Here is a 20051-nt window from a genome sequence, read left to right as displayed (position 1 = left end):
AAGGGGGCCCAGGAGCGGATTTTCCAATAAAGCTTCCATCTCAACTCTGAACAACTTGCCGATATTATTCCACCAGTGGGTGGGCGGTCGGTGGCCATCATCTTAACAGTTTAGAGAAAGTTTGTAAGGCCAGTACCCAAAGAAATCAGCAGTGTAGAAGTTGGCACCTCATTTTAAGACATGAGGTGATGTTGAAGATGAAGCCTGCGGTGGTACACCATGCACGTCAGTTTGTGAAGAAAAGATACTCTTGTTCATGTCCTACTGAACGGAAGAAGACCAGTAAGAGTAGGAGAAGTAGCTAGCACACAGGCATCTCTGCTGGCTCAGTTTGCACAGATCTGAGTGAAAAAAGGAAGCGCAGCAGATGTTCTGTGCAGTGAATGCTGCATGTGTTGCTAGTGTCCAAAGCGGAGGTTACAGTGGACCAAGATGCTGAAGCACAACTTAGAGAAGCTTTCCCAGGAGAGGAAGCGTGGCTTTACCAGTGTGACCCTTAAGGCAAAGCGCAATCAGAACAGTGGGTACCAAGAAGTGGAAGGAGTCCAGTTCAAGCAGCAACGGACCTGTCCAAAGGGTTGGAGTAGTGGCTTTGTGGCATGCTTGAAGCTTTTTGCTTGTTGATTAGCTGGAGGGCTAAAGAACGCTAACAATTGCTTCCTTTTTTTCTTTTTTTAAACAGGCAGGGAGCTAGATGGGAAGGAGGGCCGCTGGGATTAGAACCAGTGCCCATATGGGATCCTGGTTTGTTCAAAGCTAGGGCTTTAGCTGCTAGGGTATTATGCCAGGCCCTCTCTCTCTCCCTTTTTAAGAAAAACAAGGCTATAGATGTTTTAGAAGACACATATTTTAAATGCCAAAAGTATTCACTGTTCTTTATTTGATAATTGTACCAGTTTCTTCCCCCCTAGAGGATGCTCATAGGGTTCCTTCAAAAACTATCATTCATATTTCTGATACTACAAAGAAATACCATTTCTCTTACCCAGTCCCCAAATTAAAAAAAAAAAATGCAGCTGCCCTGATGGTTCTTCAGGGCAAGGGAAGGTCAGTGTGTGGTAACTGGGGCTGCCAGGAACACACACAGGAAGCCAGTCGTTGGAGTTACTTATTCACACTGCTGTTTTCTTTAGGATTTTTTTTCCCCATCTTTCACTGTTGTTTTATGTTACACATAAGATGAGTTTCTTAGACCTGTATCATGGTCTACTCTGCTAGTCTGTTGATATGTTTCAGGTGTTTATTTGCTTATTTACATGTTAGTATTTTTAAGTATCATTTTATTATTTTGCTTGATTTCTGCTGTATTTTTTGTTTATATGTTATGTGGAACTTTTTGAAGAATTCTATTTTAATAGACATAAACATAACATTTATATGTTTTTATGTGTAAATGGGACTTTTCGAAGAGTTCTATTTTTAATGCAAAAACATTTAAGCTTATCTCTTTTATGTAGATATTTGAGTTATTGCTCTAGACAGGTGATGTAAATTTTTCTTTTGAATACTGCTTATCTATACATAACCATATATGACATAGAAACCTTGTTTTTCTGTAAATCTCTTTGTCCCATTTATTTTCTGAAACTGTTTTAAGAGCTATGTGAGATGACAGCATAGCCTTGGCAATGGCAGAATCTGGGCCCCCCCACTTAGTGAACCTTTTCTGATGGTTTTAGGGGCTGGGGCGCAGGTTACTTGTGACTTTAGGTAGGGTACTAGGTACATTTTCTACATTGCTAGCTCATTCCTGACTCTTCTTGAGTTCAAGATCACATTTTTGGCCTTGTGTTCATTGGCATTTGCAGTTTAGTGTCTCCATTACCTATTTAAAATACATTAGACAAAAAAAGACTTCGGGAACTCTGCACCATGTTTTCCTCAGATTTCCATGATCTCTCGCCAGTCAACTTTCTTATCTCCACCTTTCAATTTTGTGCTTGTTTTATAAACGATGTCGGGGATTTCCAGTTGTAGAATAAAGGAGATGTGTGTCTCCTCTGTCCTATCTTAGAACTAAATGCCCTCAAATTTTGCACATTGGGAAAATGCAAGCTTCAGCAGAGACTGATTATTATTTTTTATTATTTTTTTTAACCAGAAGAGGGTTTGCAGAGTTTAGCATTCTTTGGGGGTGTTAGGCAGGATTGAGGCAGATCTGATGCAGATGAGGAGGGCTGAGCTTTCACCATCGGAACCTCCCAGTCCAGAGGCCCAGTGATCCTGCTCTGTGATCCCTCTCAAGCCCTGAGATGGTCTTTGCTTTCAGGCAGCCATGCCTTTGGCAGACTCAGCTGCTGACATGGTGTCTCTGACCGTTTACCACTGTTAGTAACATCTCTGAGACCCAGGAGAGAATTTTTTCTTTCTTTCTGCTCTGAAGCCATTTTGACTTTTTTTTACCACTATGTATGCTGTTTCCACTCCTTCGTTAGTCACTCAGCAAGAAGCTATAGTTGGTGCCAGGAACAAATAGCTATTATTTGCTTTCACAGAAGTTTTGAAAAATATTACAGTTAACATCAGGAAAAAAGTGAAAAAGCTTCCCTGAGACAGGCACTCATTAAGAGCTGTGGATGTTTATCAGCAGAGATGATCATAATTCATGTAGTTATGGTCAGGAAGATCTTAGAAAAGAGTGAAATGATTAGGAGGCTTGACATGTGGGTGGAGAAGTGGAGGAAGGTTTGTAAGGGGGAGACATAAAGCCAGTTGCTGTCATTGCCTCTCTGGGCATAAGCTCAGATGCAGACAGCCCCCTTCCTCCTTGGGTGCTTGTGTCTGTCTGCCCTGCACAGGGTGTCTTGACGGTCTTGGGGAAAGGAAGATGGTGTTCATGGTTTGCTGTTTTCCCACTAAGTTTTTTAGGTGATTGTGACACAGGATCAGGGTTTAACATATACTCCACCTCTAGACAAATGTGCTAACTTAATCCAGTTTAAATTACTAAATTCACCCGAGTTTATTATGTGCTGAGGTGCATGAGGCTGGAGAAGGTAGAACATCAACATATTTTAAAGTTGCTGCCAAGGTCTAGGTGCTCTGATGATGGTTTCCTTAAACTTAGCAAAAGAGGCAATTGAATGCAGGCTTGGTTGTTTTCAGTGTCTTAAAGAGATATAAAATTTAAAGATGGCAGTGACTGGAGTGGGGACAGGGTGGATGTGTGAGTAACTGAATTACAGCTAGAGGTGCATTGATTCTTTCTCTTGGCATCTACTAAGTAAGCAGACTGAGGCTCAGTTCATTGGCTTTCTCAGAATTCGAGGCTTGTGGCAGATGGAAGGAAAAACACAGGCCTGCTGGCTCCGAGTCAGCACTGTTTTCCACGCGCACTGTGTTCTTTGATGATGCAGTCACTAGCTATCCTTTCAGCTTGTGTGGTCCCCATCTCATCTGAAATTCTGCTTATTCCAGTGCAAAAGTTCTAAGGTAAAACTCTGGGGGGGAGGGGATGGGATTTAGTTGAGGACTTGTTGTGCATAAAGCCTTTGAAATAAAGCATTTCCCAAACAGTGAACTTGGAGTTGTGGCAGGAAGTATCTGAGGAGAGTCCAGAGATCATTACTCTGTAAGGGGGTAAAAAAGATGTAAAAGAGCTGGGGCTAAATTAGCGAAGAAAGCATAATAATTAAAAAGCAAGATCTTTATTTGCTCAAATTATTAATTCTGTTTCTTGTAGCTGTGTTTCCTATCAACAGAGAAAATGGATTTTTTTTGTTTCTGCTTTATATTCAGCAGTGTGAAATTACTGTTTTTTTTTTTAATTTCTTAAAGAAATTTATTCATCTGAAGGAGTTAAAGACAGAGGAAGAAATAGATTTATCTAACCACTGGTTTCCTCTTCAGATGCCTGCAGTAGCCATGACTGTGCCAGGCCAAAGCCAGGAGCCTCATCCAGGTGTCTCACGTGGGTGGTGGGAACTGAAGCACTTGGGCCCTTCCCTGCTGCTTTGCCAGGCCGTGAGCAGGGAGCTGCATTGAAAGTGGGACAGCCAGGACATGAACTGGCATCTCTATGGGTTGCCAGTAAAACAGTCAGGAGCTTTTTTTGCTATGCTACAGCACCAGCCCCAGTGTTACTCTGTAAGTTTAAAGGGATATCTGATTGCAAGCAGCTGAGCTGAAAAATGTGGATTCCGAGGTAGGGAAATTGTTATTTATTAACAGTGTGTCTGAAGGCCAATATCCTATGTTAGTAGATTTCTTATCCAACGTTATATCTGTGTCAGAATCATTGGTCTGAAAGTTATACATGCTTCTTTTGCCCATAGTTGTGATGACACCATAGGCTGTGATGACGCTATAGGCTCACGTTCATTGAGAGTTACTTTGGGATGTTCCACTTACAAGAATATTTCAGTCAGTCAATCAGTCAGTCAGTCGGTCAGTCATTCCGGGAGGCTAGGAACAGACAGGAGACCAGTCAGGTTCTCTTTGTGTACCGTTCTGGGAAGACTCAGGCTTCTATGAGAAGTGAGGCCAGTGAAGTAAATGACATTTCAAACGTTAGAAAATTTAGGATAATTTGTGGTTGAAATAGGTAAAGCTGCGTAAACGAACAAGCTATTCAAATTGAAAAGCCTGCATGTCATATTGTAAGAATATAGTCTCACAATATCCCGAGTCTGTTTTTATGCTGCGTTGGTTCCACTAACTTCAGCTAATGGGCTTTATTTTTACTTACTAACACTTTGAAAACCTGTGACATAAACATCCACACACACCTTTTTTGATATGTTAATTCTTAATTGCCTGATTAATAAATAAATGGAATTTCTGTGTGCTTAACACATTTTAAACTCACTCCCTTTTTGCCCAAGCCTAGAAACTATTGCTCAAATGAGATACGTGATGCTGAATGTAATGTATGCAAGAAAAAATATATACTTATCGTATGTTAAGTACAAATATTAGGGAAAAAATGTTTTCTTAAACTATGAAAAATAACTAGGTTTGGATTATGATGTATTTTTAATAATTTGGGCTGCCTAGATAAATAAGATGAAATCTTGTCTACTCATGAAGACTGTTGCTCTGTTATTAGAAAATCAACAACAACAAAGTATGACTGTATGACTTTGGTTTCTCTATTTTTTTGGTTTTTTTTTTTTTTTTTTACTATACCTCCCTCTCCCGTCTCTCTCTGCACAGGGTGGGTATTCTGCTCCCTCCTTCTCTCCTTGGCAGGGCTCCTTCCAGGGGATCCCACGGACTGTTCCGCTGCACCGCAGACAGAGTGAGTCTGTGCCTCTCACTCCTCTCCTGCTCTGGCTTCCCATTCATGGTATTTCCCCAGTGCATGACTCCCGGCTCCCCCTCTCCCATCCTCAGTGAGCTGCAAGCCTGTGCTAAGCCGGCACTGCCTGTGGTCTCTTAACACTTCCCGTGATGCATGTGAACGCACCTCTACTTACAGCCTCCAGAAAGCTGCCTCACGTTAAATCCACCCTCACGCTGAGGCCCGTGACCCTAGACCACTGGACATGCATCTGTCTCGAAATGCATTTTTTTCAAGACATAGAGAGATAAATGAATTCCATTTTTTCTTTTTTTTGGTAAAATTTAGTCCTTTTGAAAGTGTGCACACACTCTACACAGTGTGCCAGACAGATGCATACTGTTTAGGGAGCAGGCTTACTAGACCATTGCACATTTCTGTAAATGCTTCCTAATCAGATGCTTTAATCGCATTTCACTTTTGTCTAAAAGGAAATTCTTTTAAACCATTTTATAACTTTTTTTAAACTAATGTGTCTTTTGTAATTTATCAGCTGCTTCAAAGCACACAAGAAAGATGAATATGCATGGTTAACTAACATTGTAATGATTTCGTCATTGTTTGATCCTAAAATTATTGCTTATATTAAGTCTAAAACAGTACATATTATATATTATGTGCTTAAATGTACCTGGTAAGTTGCTTGTATTTTATCTTTTTTGAAAAGTCTCCCAAACTAGCTATTGTTAATGAAAAAATACATAAGTGTAGTCAGAGTCATTTTTCTGCCTTTTCTATAGATTTGCCCTGCCTTGGGTAACCCATCTGTGTTCTCACTAATCTCTCTGGGTGAAGAATCTTAGGCCCCAAAGGGGAAGAAATGTCAGGCAGTTAGGAGTGGGGGAGGGGTGAAGCTGAGGGCTTGACAAACTCCTTCCCTTGTGCACTTACTTCAGTGAGAAATGGAGAAGTTGGATAGGCTTTTGCACCAGCTTCATTTGTTGGAAGTGGTAAGAAGTTGTTCCCCTCTGTCTCCCGCTGCCTCTGACATTTCTTTGTGTGAAATGCTTGCCTTTCTCCTCTATTTGAAGAGTCCTGGTACAAAGTGCAGAAGAGACACGGTAGTGAGCCAATCTGAAAGTTCAAAGGACAGATCTAATAACCAACACTCATGTCGTCTTTGGCATAGTAGACCTGCGTGGTTTGAAAGACAGCACGCCTATTTTTATATTTACAGAAGCCCTGCCTCTAGCCCCTCTACTTTTCCCCAGCCGGTATCTCCCCAGTTCCACTTTCTTCTCCATCAGCTGGAATATGGAATTACAGTTTAGAGGTAATTGTTTGGATTACAAATATTAAGATTTAGAAATATTTGTTTTGCTATTTTTTTAATAGCTTTACATTTTTTTGTCCTTTCCTTGAATCGTTTTCTTCTTTAAATTATTTTTATTTGTTGATTTAACTTTATTTTATTTGAAGGGTAGACAGAGATAGAGAGAATCTTCCATGCATTGGCTCATTTCGCAGTTGCCCACGGCAGCCTTGGCTGGGTCAGGCAGAAACCAGGAAACCTGTATTTCCTGAGTAGCAGGGAGACAGTACTTCAGCCTTTTATCTCCAGCTTTCCAGGGTACGTAGTAGCAGAAAGCATGGGAGCTGTGGGAGCCAGAGCTGGAATCAGGAATTCATATACAGAGTGTGGGCCTCCCAGGGGGTGATGTTACTGTTGTGCCAAGCCCTGCCCCTGGGTGTCCAGTTCCAAGGGCTGCTTCCTTCTTCCGTCACAGGTTCAGCACTCATTTCCAACTATGAAGGAATGCCTGTGTGCCAGCCGCAGTGGTAGGCTTGTCTTGTTAACTCTCCTGGGTGAAGTTTTGCATCCCTAGGTTAGCAGGAAGAAAGTTCTGTTTCTCAATAGTTGGGATGGAAGTGTTACCGCGTAGCAGAGCATGTTCACCTCCGTCTTTTCCTGATGAGGTTCTCGTGGCCCAGGCAACCAGTAGAGCTGGCTCTGGAGCTTGATCATTGAGGTTTGTGGGGCCTGGTTTGTAGGCAGTAATAACCAAACATTTGTACTGATTTTGGCACTTTTTCTTTTTTTTGAGGGGAAAATATGCTGTAAATGACTATGGTACTTTGTATTCACTCCAAGGCGATTTGTTTATAAGGCTTTTTAAAAAAATGATTTAATTATTTTTATTTGAAAGACAGATTTTATATAGAGAAGGAGAGACAGAAAGACCTTCCATCTGCTGGTTCACTCTCCCAAGTGGCCGCATTGATTGAAGTGAAGCCAATTGAAAGCCAGGAGCAGCTTCTGGGTCTCCCATGAGGGTACAGGGGTTTGAGCCACCCTCTTCCATTTTCCAAGGCCACGAGCAGGGAGTGGGATTGAAAGTGGAGCATCCAGGACACGAACTGGCACCCATATGGGATGCCAACAATTGCAGGTGGAGGATTAACCCAGTGACACCCCTGCATTGAATTCAAAGTATTCAGTGACAGGAGTAAATCCAGTGGTTTTCAAGAGTGTTTGGGAGTTGACTTCCCATTTTTCTGCACAGATGATTCATTCAAGTTAGTGTTTTTCTTCACATTCAGTCTACATGTGGTTCCTGGTGAGGTAGAGGTTAATCGTGTTAATTGTGTACGTAGGTTAGTTGAGAGATTTCTTCTTCATGTTCATCTTTTTCGTCAGTTCTTTCTGACACCGCATGCGCTTGGGCAGCTGTATTCACGCCCAGGTTGGCTTGGCCATGGATGGTCAGGAAGGGCAGATTTTTTTTCTGTTAAAGAGAAGCTGCCCTGCCACTGGAAAAAGGTTACATGCTCTAAAAATGCAAGAGTAATATGGGTAATATTTACAAAGAGTCCTTCACTCGGCTCATCCAGAAAGCTGCAGTGGCCAGAAAATGCTCATGTGGAATTTAAAAGTGGCTTCAGGAAGATGTAGATAAAGAGAAGATCCAGGTTATTTAGTGGAATTTTATTTACTTATTTATTTTCTTTTTTTTACCTCTTTTTCTCTCTAATGTTTGACCTCCCTTTGTTTGCTTCAATTTGCTGTTCTCTGCTTTATGTTTATGTTCTGATCGCAAATTAAATTTTTCTCTAAATCGGCAGAAAACATCTACATTTAAACTTGAATATAAGAATTTTTTTTCCTTCTGCTATGATAGGGACTTCAATTTTTGTCCAGGCTCACTTAACTGGCATTGGTTTAACCTTTCTACTGCAATTTCCAGTGATAAATAACCTACCTTAAGGGAGGCAAATTGATTTTGGTAAGTAGAATGCTATAACGGTAATGGCAAATAGCATTTCTTTCCAGAATTAAATTCCATTCTAAGCCCAGAGCCTGAGCCTTAAATATTTCTTGTAAATACTCTGACTCTTTCTTTAAAATTTACAGTTTTTTTTCTATTTGTAACATTAATGTAGTGTCTCATGAAGAAATTGGAAGCTTAGAAACATTTAAAAAATATTTCCTCCTAGCCTTTTTAAATTTGGTTAAGTTGGAATCTCACATATTTTAGTCCTTTGGTTTTGTTTTTTCCATGTATAGTATTAGTTTATAAATGTCATAAACAACTCCTTAAAATCACATTTTAATGGCAGCAATAATGTTATTATGCAGGTGTCATCTAATTTAACCTTGCCCTGTTGGGCGCTGATGTTACTTCTGCTTGTAGAGATTCTCTTACAAAGCAGTTAGTGTAAATTGGGGTCAGCTTCTCTCTACTTAGGCAGATTCCTAGAAGGATTTTGTTTTATTGTAACACACACACACACACATATTATATGGGCACTTGATGTGTGTTGGCGAATTGTCAGGTGTGCTTGTAAGGTACAAATTAATATGATAGAAAGTGGCATTCTGCTTGATGTAAGCATATGAGTATAATCAGTTTTATTTGTAGGAATAGCTCTAGCTTCAGTGCTTTAAAGATATTCTCTGGGTGTGACTTTTCATAAAAGTAAAATACCTGAGTGAAGTGAAAACAGAGTAACTCTGTAAAAGCTAATTTTATAGTAAGCTAATTTATTATTTAAATGCGGTTAATATTAAAATGTATAGAATACATTATTGAAAATGTGTATGTTTGTCTAGCCAATTTTGATTCTTATCTGATACTGTTACTGGAAATGTGCACCTAATTGATGGTCCAGTAGGCCTTCCCATAAACCTAGAAATGGGTCAGTTTCTCTCACTGCAATTATGAGAAATACAGCGATTGGTGTTCTCTGTATAAAGTTTGTTATAACAGTGTGCTGTGCAAGTTGGCCTGGTTCCTTAGGCTAGTATTTGTGACTGTGCTGTAATGTGTGCAAGGTACTACTCTGGAAAAACACACCATGCATATTGTTACAGCAATGGAATTGTACTATTATGATACTTAGTTTCTTTCTTTTTAAATATTCTGCATTGGTGTGGTAGATGCTAATGGATTCTGTCTCTTTTAGACCTAGTCACATGAACTTAATGAGGTCACACTGAATGTGCCTTGGTAGTAAATATTTAAATTACGCTTAATCGCTATGGTAGTTTTTGAAAGCAATTAACTGGTCTTCAACTCAGAAAACATTTTGAACTCCTGCCTTCAGGATTTCTTTATAGATAATTTACACTTTTCACTCAGCTACTCTCTGTAAGTTTTCCAAGCGCTAGAAGAGTAAGAACAGTCTGGTTCTCAAAATTGTTGGAGACTGTGATTGGGTTCATGTGACCTCTATATGAGAAGTCTGTTTTAGTCTAGATGGAACTAATCAAGTCTTCCACCCGTAGAGTGCTATGTGGAGTCTCAATTAGAATTCATCCCATATTTAAGATCAGATTATACCATTAATGCTATTCAGTGCAGTAACAGCAATGAAACTAACAGATACTGGAGTTTAGTTTTGTGATATGCAGGAAATTCCAAAATATTAGGAAAGGAATTTCTACATCCTTCATAAGAGATTACAGAGGACCAAAACCATTTTAGGACTCCAGAGTATGAACCTTTTAAAATTATGTCAGATTTCAGTGTTTCTTTTGGCAGGAATCTTCAAATGGTTCCTTTACACATAAAATTTCATTTCTGTGGGCATGAAACTTCTGCTTACTTGGAAACCACTTGAAGAAGAAGTGAAAATTATTACAAATGTTTTAGCTGTATGCAAGCATGTTAAATTAAATCATGAATACTGCCTAGAAGTCACAACCACAGCAAAGCCAGTGCCTGCAGCCGCCACCCAGACATGGCGGTCCTTGGTGTTGAGTGTGGTCTCTGATGCCGTTGTCCTGTCTTTTTCTTGTCTCTGCTCTCCCATTATGCCATTGGCAAGGAGTTGAGAAGTTAGTCCATTACTTCTCTGACAAAGCGTGGTACAGTACAATTTCAGATTCTCTCTACCACCTTCCTCGTGGTCACTTTTGTTCTTGTTTTGTTTCTTCCAGTTTGCATGGTGCATGTCAGAGCCTGCATGAAATTTCAGGCATGTGAGAGGTGGCTCCATTTCTGCCTTATCCTTTGAGGCTTTAGAGTACATTTCATAATAAGCCGAAGATGTCCCCAGAAATTGAACTCCGTGAATTCCTGTGTCTGTTGTAGCACTTTTACACTTTATTTTCTGCTTTCTGCTTTGCAGAACTGATTATAGTCTGACTCCACCTCTCACATAATCACAGTGCTATGAATTACCAGGATTAAAGTACAGAAATATTTAAGTTAACCTCAAACTTATCAGAGAAAAAAATCCCCTCCTTATCAGATTGTTCATCAGTATTGTTTTTAAACTGCTCAGTGTTTAATTATCATTGATCTAATAGGCCTAACAGGAAAGTATTCAATATGCAAAGAATACCCGTTCACCCACTCATTCGTTTATATAGCAAATATTTAGTACCCACATGTGCAAGGACACCAACCAAGACAAAAAGTGAGTAAAGCCTGCAGCATGCCTGGGAGGAGCTCATGTTCCCTAGTGGTCCTTGTCAGCAAGCCCTAATGGACATGGAGGGTTCCCGTTAAAGGTGAGCACCAGGCCTTTGTACATCCACATTGTGACCTGGACAAGGTTACCCTGAGAATTCTCAGGATGTTCTGTGTGTAACTAAAACAAGCCTTCAGCTGGCCGAGTGCAGCAAGAGGCACCTCGCTGTCTGGGGGTAAATCCCAAAGCCTTGGTAACCAGCTTGTGCCTAGATTGCAAGAGAAGCACTGAGAACTCTCCTCATCTGTGATTGCAGAGTTTCCTGGAGCTCTCCGTGTGAGTGTGTGTGAGTGTGAGCGTGTGTGTGTGTGTGTGTGAAGGGGGTAATCCCTTTGTCTCCTGGATATTGCGGGCTGCTGAGGCTTTGAAATGCCTGCCTGTGCTGGGCTTGTGGGCAACTTCTGCAGAGGGCTTTTGTTCTGGGGATAGAGGACAAGTACCTCATCTTGCCTACCCCACACCTAAACTCCTTTCAGTCCTCTCCTGTTTTCTGTATGCAGTATCCTGCAGGGCATTAGAACCTTCAGATTGGTTGGCTGGGCTGTTAGCAAAAGCTGCTACGTGGTTGCCCCACATCCCTCACTGACTGTACCAGAGGGATCAGTCTAAAACACATCGGATGCTACGGTTTCTCCACTTAAAATCCACCTGTGTCAGCTATCACTTATAGCACAAGATCAGGATTGCTTTTCCCATCAGCACTGGACTCTCCCAGTTCAGCCTAGCAATGTGAAGGACCTTGAACGTGCTGTTGGCTTTTTGGCCTCTGCCTAGCAGATGCTGGCTTGCTACCCAGAGGTGCTTCCCCTGTCTGTGTGTCAAAACACCTCTTGCTGCAATTCAGCATCTTTGCTATTGCATCCTGTTAGGTCATGACAATGGAAGATTTTTTTCTGACATTTAATATTCTATGATGTATAAAGACATCCCATTCTGGCCGCAGCAGTAGTGGATAGGAACACCTTATGATTGATTATTGGCTTGTTTACCTTTAAATTTGCACAGTGGGAGTCTACAATTTTGGATCATAGTGTAGCAGCCATTGAAACATACATCTGCTTTGTAGAGCTCAAGAGGGAGCATGTTATTCAGCTTGCCACTAAGTAATGGCAGTGCATTCCTCCATGGTTAACCTTGTACATATCATCAAGTAATTTCCCTAGTTCTTACGTCATGGTCCTTTCTTATTCTTCAAAGTGATCCTTCACTTCACAGTAGAGGAATTGATTTTTCTAAAGCATAGTTCTCAAATAACAACTCAAGATATATATACTTAGGACTAGGAAAGTTACACCATTAAAGTTATAAAGATACAAAACCATGTTTTCTATTCAGTGTATCAAAGCACTGACTTATTTAATATAATTAAATGAGTAGTTAAGGCTTTTTTATTTCTTTGACTATTCAGTTGAACTTGTGTCTTTTAATAGACTTAGCATTTTGTTATTGGTCACTTTTTAATTCTTTAATATTTGAAATAGAGTTTGTTTCTACATTTAATGTGATCAGCATACCTTGTTGACTGCTGTGTTTCTGGTTATTTCTCGAACAAGCAGTGCTAAGCTGTGTAACGTGAGTAATCGGAACAGCGCAGAGGGATCACTTAGCTGGAGGTTGCAATGAACCTCTCTGGAGGTTTAGTTAATAATCAGTTTACTACTTTATCTTAATTGGAAACTCATACCTTTTTATGCTTTGTGTACATAGCACATTTAATTGCTTCTCCACCTTCTGGCTCAGATCAGGTGAGAGCATGTTTAGACCTTCGTTTTTTCCTTTGCTGGAGATAAATTTTAGGGAAAAAAAATGAAAAATTTTAAGTTTCACTCTTATTGCTTCTTGATTTTATTTCTGATAAATCATTTATTTGTTTGAAAGTCAAGAAAGAGAGATTAATGTTTTTCACTGCCCAAATTGGCTGCAATAGCCAGGTGTAGACCAGATCAAAACCAAGACACAGGAACTCCATCTCGGTCTCCCCGGTGGGTGGCTGGGTTCAAGTACTTGGACCTTTGCCTTCCCAGGTATGTTGTCAGGAAGACAATGCATAGTGGCAATGTGTAAAGTATGTTTGCAAATTTTCAGTAGTTATTGTCTTTTTTTAAGATTTGTTTTTATTGGAAAGACAGATTTACAGAGAAGGAGAGACAGAAAGATCTTTCATCTAAATCAAATGGCAGCAAGAGCGGAAGCTTAACCCAGTGAATACTGGAGCCAGCCAGGTCTCCTTCAGGGGTGTGGGGCTCAAGGCTTTGGGCCGTCCTCTACTGGTTTCCAGGCCACAAGCAGGGAGCTGGAAGGGAAGTGGAGCAGCTGGGACACAAACCGTTCCCCATATGGGATCCTGGCACTTGAAGGGGGAGTATTAGCCAACTGAGGCAATGTGCTGGGCCTGATTTTTTTTTTTAATAGCGAGTCAGCCCATGACATCATGACCATTTTGCTCCCCTAAGTGGTAAATCTGTGCTCAGTCACTCCCTTCCCAGCCACAGTCTCACTACCGATTGTCTGCCCTGGGAAGGCATTACACAGGGGTGTCAAGGAGGTGAAAGTAGTGGAAAAACACAAATGATGCTGTGCAGAGCTGTGTGCTCCTCCTAACGAAGAAACTCATGATGCTGTGTAATTCGTGGATTAGCATAGTGAACTATAGCTTTGTGAAAAATGGCCATTTAAAAATCTCATTTTGAAGCTCCTTGTGTAACGCTGTGACATTTTCACCCACATTATTTAATAGAAGCACATAAACACATCCAGAATATTTGTAGCAACCACACCCTGTTGGGTTTGTATGTCATACTCTACGTATAGTCACTATCTGGGCTACTGAGTGATAAATAACTTTTAAGATTCTTTTTTTGTTTGTTTTTTAAACTGGATATCTGGCATTAATGGCAATTTCATGTTCTTCCTGGTGTCTGTTCTGGAGCCCCACAGTGGGCTTTAGAGGCAGACACACTGGCTCAGGAGCTCTTCTGTCTTTCTGTGCTTTTGTCCCCTTTGGAGGCAGTGGTCACTCAGAGCTGGGCGTGGTGGCTCTCGGGGTCAGCTTTGCAGCGTTGTAAGGCTTTCCCATAGGCAGGTTACAGGGAGTGCAGCTGAGCGAGGGGATTGGCTGCTCTCTGGAATGTCAGCATTGATCTGGTAGTTTTCCATTTAGGCAGAGTACTTGGTAACAGTGGCACACAATTTTAGTTTAAGAAGTTAAAAAAATTTAATGGACATTGTTCTGAAAGTCGCTGGTTAATGCCCCTGAGTGCTTTGTTGAGATTAAACCAAAGTGCTTTAGAAATTTTGTCAGACTCTTTTAAAATATAAGGTTGTAAATATTATATGTGTTAAGGCTGGGTTTTATTTTTACAGTAAACCAGTTTTCTATGGTTTTTCTTTTGTCCTCCCTTTAATTTTGAGTCTTGTTTAGTGCTGACTGCCTGTATCACTTTTTGTTTGCATCATCCTTGTATTTGTCTCATAAATTTGCTTGAATATTGTTCATTTTTTTTAACTGTGAAAAATAAAAATACTTTCTGTGTCAGTTCATAAGTGCAACACAGCCTGATTAGACCTTCACTTGCATGAACTCTGGGTGTTATTTTTCAGATAAATTGTTGCTAATGTCTTTAATTTTAACAGCCTCAAGTACTACAGCCTTCCAGCAGCCTTCCCAGACCCACAGACCACGCCCAGGGAAAGCTAACAAAGCCACAGCATCCCGAGGCCCGCAGTGAAAGTGCAACCCGGGGCTCACATCCGGGCAGCGCAGCTCTGGATGACACCTGTTCACACAGCGTACAACAGCAAGAAAGCAACTCCGGTGTGGGAGAGCAGCCTTTTCCGTCAAGCCCGCAGTTGGCAGTGGATGTGGCTAGGAAGACACCTGAAGCAAACTTGAACGTGATGGTGAATGCTCAGGAGCCTCATCATTCCGCAAAGAATCAGATGAATGACCGGCAATTGGCACCTACTTCTCTCCAGGCACTTCCTCAGTCAAGTTCAGTAGACCAGGCTAGGAGAGTGGGGCGAGACCCATCTCCACCAGTGGGCAACCCTCCACATCTCAAGTCCTTGCAGCTTTTAAAGCCATCCGTCTTGAATTCTTTGGCACCTCCTCCAGATTCGGAACCATCTCCAAGTAGGACTCCTCCCCCATCTCAGAAGCCACCAATAATCACACCTTGTAATTCAGCGAAAGTTCAGCCAACATCTAGTCAAACAAATCTCGCAGATAATCCCAAAGTGTCTAAGCTCCGACCCCCGTCCTACTCTTTCAAACAGAAACAAGTAAGTATCCCCCGAATCGAGCCTCAGAACCTGCAGGCCAAGACCAGCATCCCAAGGCCACTCGCACGACAGAAAGAAATCCTGCAGAATCCAAATGGCAGCTTGCATTCCGGGGACTGTTTGGCCACCAATCGATATTCTCGTCTTCCTAAACCAAAGATACATTAAATACAGAGCCATCATCTGCCACTTTGTGTTTTGAAGCACAGTCTTCTGTAACAGCTTTACATATAGTATACCACCATGGTGGAGGTTCCATTGAAAGCCTGCAGCTCTTAAAAATTAAAATGTGGAAGTTTCTACTAGCTTGGCTCTTCCATTTTATCGCCTGGTTGAAGTACATACCATTTGAGCATCTTGTCTCAGGTAAACACGAGTTCGCTGCCCTATCCCAGAGGTCCACCAAAGGCTGTAATCATGTTCGCCACCCCCTGCACCTCAGCAATCACAGTCGCCACTTAGCAGGTGGAGGCGTATGCTTCGGTGATGGAGTCCTGTCAAGATCTGTGTTCCTTGTGCTTGTCGGAACCTCACCCCTCCCCACCTTTCTCCTGTGAATATGGCTCCCGTTGGAACTAAAGACATGGTGATCATGGAAGATGGTCGTGTGTAAACAGAGTTCTGGCCAGTGTTTTATATATTTCAAAGGTCTATGCAAAAGCTTTGTGATGAATAAAGGAGAACGGGCTTTTCATGGAAGTGTATGTAAGTTTTATTCTTTGCCTATTAGGATCATCAAGCTAGTTTTACTGCTTATTCATTTAGCTAATTCCCACAGACTGAAACTGGCTCATGGTATATACAAAGCAATTCTGTGTTGCTTTAACATCTTGTTTTTCACACACACAGACGTTCTGCCCCACCTCCACTCCTTTGTGTGTTCACATTGCCTCTTGGGTGAAATTTGGAGAGTGAACTACATCCTGAAATCTCTACCTACAGATGTATCCACTTGTAACATATGTTAGTAGCGGAGTTTGACTCGGTTTTGAACTCCTCATGCTTACGGATTCATTGTAGTTTTTTTTTTAAGGTTCCACAGTATGTATCATAAATTAAATCTATTATAATATTTATATTTATTGACTGTGCTAATATCTGAAGACTGGAATAATGGACTTGAAGTATTTGCACAAAACTTTGATGAGAGATAGGGATTTAAAATTTATTTTCTATAGCAAAACAAGTTAAAATATTTTAATTATACATTTAAATTATAAATCTGAGGAAGCTACAATTCATATGTTCTGGATTTCTCTAGGTTTCCCATTTTTGGTTGGTATATATTTGACAATGTCTTAGGGAATACATTGGGAAAGGAAAACAGAATTGGAGATAGGAGTTGTGTTTTATTAAAAGGTGTTTCAAAGGCTATCTGCTTATTTATTCGAGTGTGCTAGAGAGGGGAGCTGTGGAACTGCCAGGCAGCCATGGGTATGACCCTGTCTGTGCTTTAGGCCACTTCTCAGGCAGTGCACCTGTCTTCCTGTCCCCGCAAATCACGCCACGAGGAGGCCACTCCTCTGCAGCTGCTTTCATCAGAGTGAATCATTTGCAGGCAGATTACCTAACCAGGTCAAGTGCTGTTTTGACCCGTGGACCAAAACATACCAAAAAGAATTAAACCAAGGTAGTGAGTCATTCAGATGTCTAGGGATTCTGTCTGTCCCTTGCTAAATAGAGGAATGGCAGCCAAGTCCATTAGTGGGAATTTCTGGGGGAGTGTCTGCTGCAGTCTTAATTGGATACAGTCACTTCCTGCCTGTCAGAGCACCCTTCCTTGTGTGAACGTGCCATTCAGTAGCCATTCAGTAGATAGGAGCCTTTGTTGGGCTTGGGCAACAATGGGTAGCACCAAACCCGCATCTCGACCTTGCAGGACAGCACTTCTGCAGGTGAGGCCCTGCAGTGCAGCTGGTCCCTCCAGTGCTGCAGATCCTGGGAGTCAGACATGGCAGCACCTGCTCCTTTGTCCATGGAGGGGGCCGTAACAGCTGCAGCTGAAAGTCAGCATGGTGGTCTTCCACTTTGGTGGAGAAGGAAAACTGATGCCAAAGTGCATGTAGCTATGATGCTATCATCCTCCATTTCCCCAAAGTAAAAGCCTAGTGAATTAGTAGACTTTTGGTTGATTTCAAAATTGATATAGACTCTTGCAAAAAGTTTCAATACCGAACTTTGTTGTTAACTCCTCAGGCCAAGGGAAATGTCTTCTTTGTCTGCTGCATAAACTCCAGGAGTTGATTTATCCTGACATCTTTCTTGCTCTTTATTTCCCCTCCCTGAAGAACTTGCAGAAAAGTTAAGCCTATCAGTTTAACTTTTTCTGTACCTTTGGAAGGAGCCTTAGCAGAGGGTAGGCTCATGAATGTAATTATGAAGAGTAACATATCTAAGAGCAAAACATCCAGACCACCTGTGCAGCACCATAGTGTTCTGGACTCAGAACACGACTGGACTCTCCTGTTGGTCCTTATGTGTATGTGACACAGTGATCGTGAAGCTGGAAGCTCTGCTGATTCAGCACTCAGAACTCCTCTGATTGGCCCTTATCGATCTCTCTCTCTCTCTCTCTCTCTCTCTCTCACACACACACACACACACACACACACCCCTTTATCTACAGGTCAACTCTGCCCCAACTTCCCCTCCACAGGAACGCACACTGCTCACTGTCTCTGTTCCTGTGAGATGGGGAAGCTGTTGACATGCATGAATTTTTTTCAGTCCTGAGGGAGAATTCTGATGGGGTTGGTTGAGTTTCATGTCTGTGGGAGAGAAAATCAATGTGTGCAGAAGCATGTACCTGGTGGCTAATGGGATGCATGTCAAATTGTATAAAGGAAAAGCTTGGCTGAGGAGTTGATCAATGTAGTTGCACATGATTTTAAGGCATTAACAAAGGATTATAGAGTTAGGTCATTCAGAATGTTTGCAATGACTGGGACCACCTCGGTTTTTGTTTGTTTCTTTTGGAGTCTTGTTGTTGTGCAATATTTTCAGGCATATAGACTACTGTCTGTGATATTTATATGAATACTAGGGAACGTCCTAAGTAAAAAATCTGCAAATGAAGGAAAAATGCCAGATCTGCACTTTAAATGAGCTTAATTGCTTAGAGTCGTGCCTAAAATATCAAATGCCTCCTACCGGGTGAGGTTTGTTGGAATTACTTCCTCTCTGCTGGTTGCTGTTGGAAGGGATCAGCACATCCTTTCACCAGATTACATCCCCAACACGTCCTTTTTTTCCCCCAGGAAGGCACTATTTCCTTTGAACGTTTCAGAGTCCCCTATGCATCCGTCCCGTTTGGCTTGGTGTGTCAGCACATGGTCCCCCTTAGCAGTCACTTCCAAATGCACACAGGTACACTCTTGGTTCTTGAGCAGAGCTGGCCTACTGGTGGCTGGTCTCTGAGGCCCTAGGGGCATACCTGGGACTCAGCCAGCAGGTTTGCCATGAGGTCCAGCAAGGCTGTGACCCCCTTTCGGTTGGCTCTACATCTTTACTCTGTTGCTGCTGTTGTCTGAGCTCTTTGGGGTTGTTACATTTGCATGCTGTGCACACATTCCAAAATAAGTTACAGCTGTGGTACATACAGCTGGTCTTTCTCTTGGGATGATGGCCTTGCTGTTTTTTCTTAATTCTGATGCTGATTATTTTCTGATGATTGTTCCACATTGCCCTTTATGTTTCCTGCTCTAATAATCCAGAAAGACATATTTGGATAAATGATTTTGATGGTGGGCCGTGGACAACAATCCACAAGTATGTCACTAATTTGCTATATTTGAACCTTATTTGGGAAAAGCTACCCATGTTCCCCCTGGCCAAGCAATGCCGTAACACTAACATCCAAAGGATTTAACATCTCTTAGTTGTTGCTAACTAAAAACAAAAGTACTATTTGCCAGTATTGTTTATCCCATTGATTTTTAAGATACATCTGGAGTACATTCTGTATATTAGAACTCGCCTGTACAATGAATTATAAAAACCAGATGTAAAGTCTCTTTCCTGAAAATGTTGGCGTAGTAAATACAAATAAAGTTCATAATTATAAAATGTTCTTGTGCTTCTCCACGTTGACTTCCACATTTGATTTTTCTTCACAAAGCTGTAATATACTGTTCGCCTGTTTTCTTTCAACTTTGCTGTTTAATTTCCCATGGTCCCCTCCCCATACACCTGCATTACTGAATAGCAGTTGAGCAGTATCGGGCTGTATTTTCTTGGATTGGTAAGTGTTTGATACTCCATTTTCCATTTTAATAAAATATTTGATCTGTCATGGAAGAGCATTCAGATAATGAAGAAACAGTAGTGCTATGTATTAGAATGCTATACAGAGCAGGAAAACAGTATTGAGATTTGAATTTGTTTATTGTGCTAAATGTTGTGTGTAGAAAAAGAAAATCACCTGAAACCAAAAAGATGAAATGTGGAATGGAATTTCACGTAAGACCAGAACAGATAAGGAATGTGTAACTTTGTTTTCGGACTTAATCAAATGAGTTAGACCTAACATGTAAGATATAAAATGCGAGTCAAGTGTTAGTTCATGTGGAAACAA

At 41.3% G+C, this 20051-nt stretch overlaps 1 protein-coding gene across 4 annotated transcripts in view; it reads left to right on the top strand.

Moving 5' to 3' along the window:
• The window catches only part of CCSER2 (coiled-coil serine rich protein 2), a 109460-nt gene extending 89917 nt beyond the window's left edge, over nucleotides 1-19543 (top strand). For all 4 annotated transcript variants that reach the window (XM_040970478.1, XM_040970479.1, XM_040970480.1 and 1 more), the window contains one exon: nucleotides 14831-19543. In XM_040970478.1, the coding sequence (XP_040826412.1) occupies nucleotides 14831-15646 (816 nt within the window). In that variant the 3' untranslated portion in view covers nucleotides 15647-19543. The remainder of the gene's footprint in view (nucleotides 1-14830) is intronic.
• Nucleotides 19544-20051: the final 508 nt, after the last annotated feature.

Source organism: Ochotona curzoniae, unplaced genomic scaffold (genome assembly GCF_017591425.1).
Source record: "Ochotona curzoniae isolate NIBS_2020 unplaced genomic scaffold, NIBS_Ocur_1.0 scaffold_4763, whole genome shotgun sequence".
Taxonomy (NCBI): Eukaryota; Metazoa; Chordata; class Mammalia; order Lagomorpha; family Ochotonidae; genus Ochotona; species Ochotona curzoniae.
This window is presented reverse-complemented; position numbering and strand designations above follow the sequence as displayed.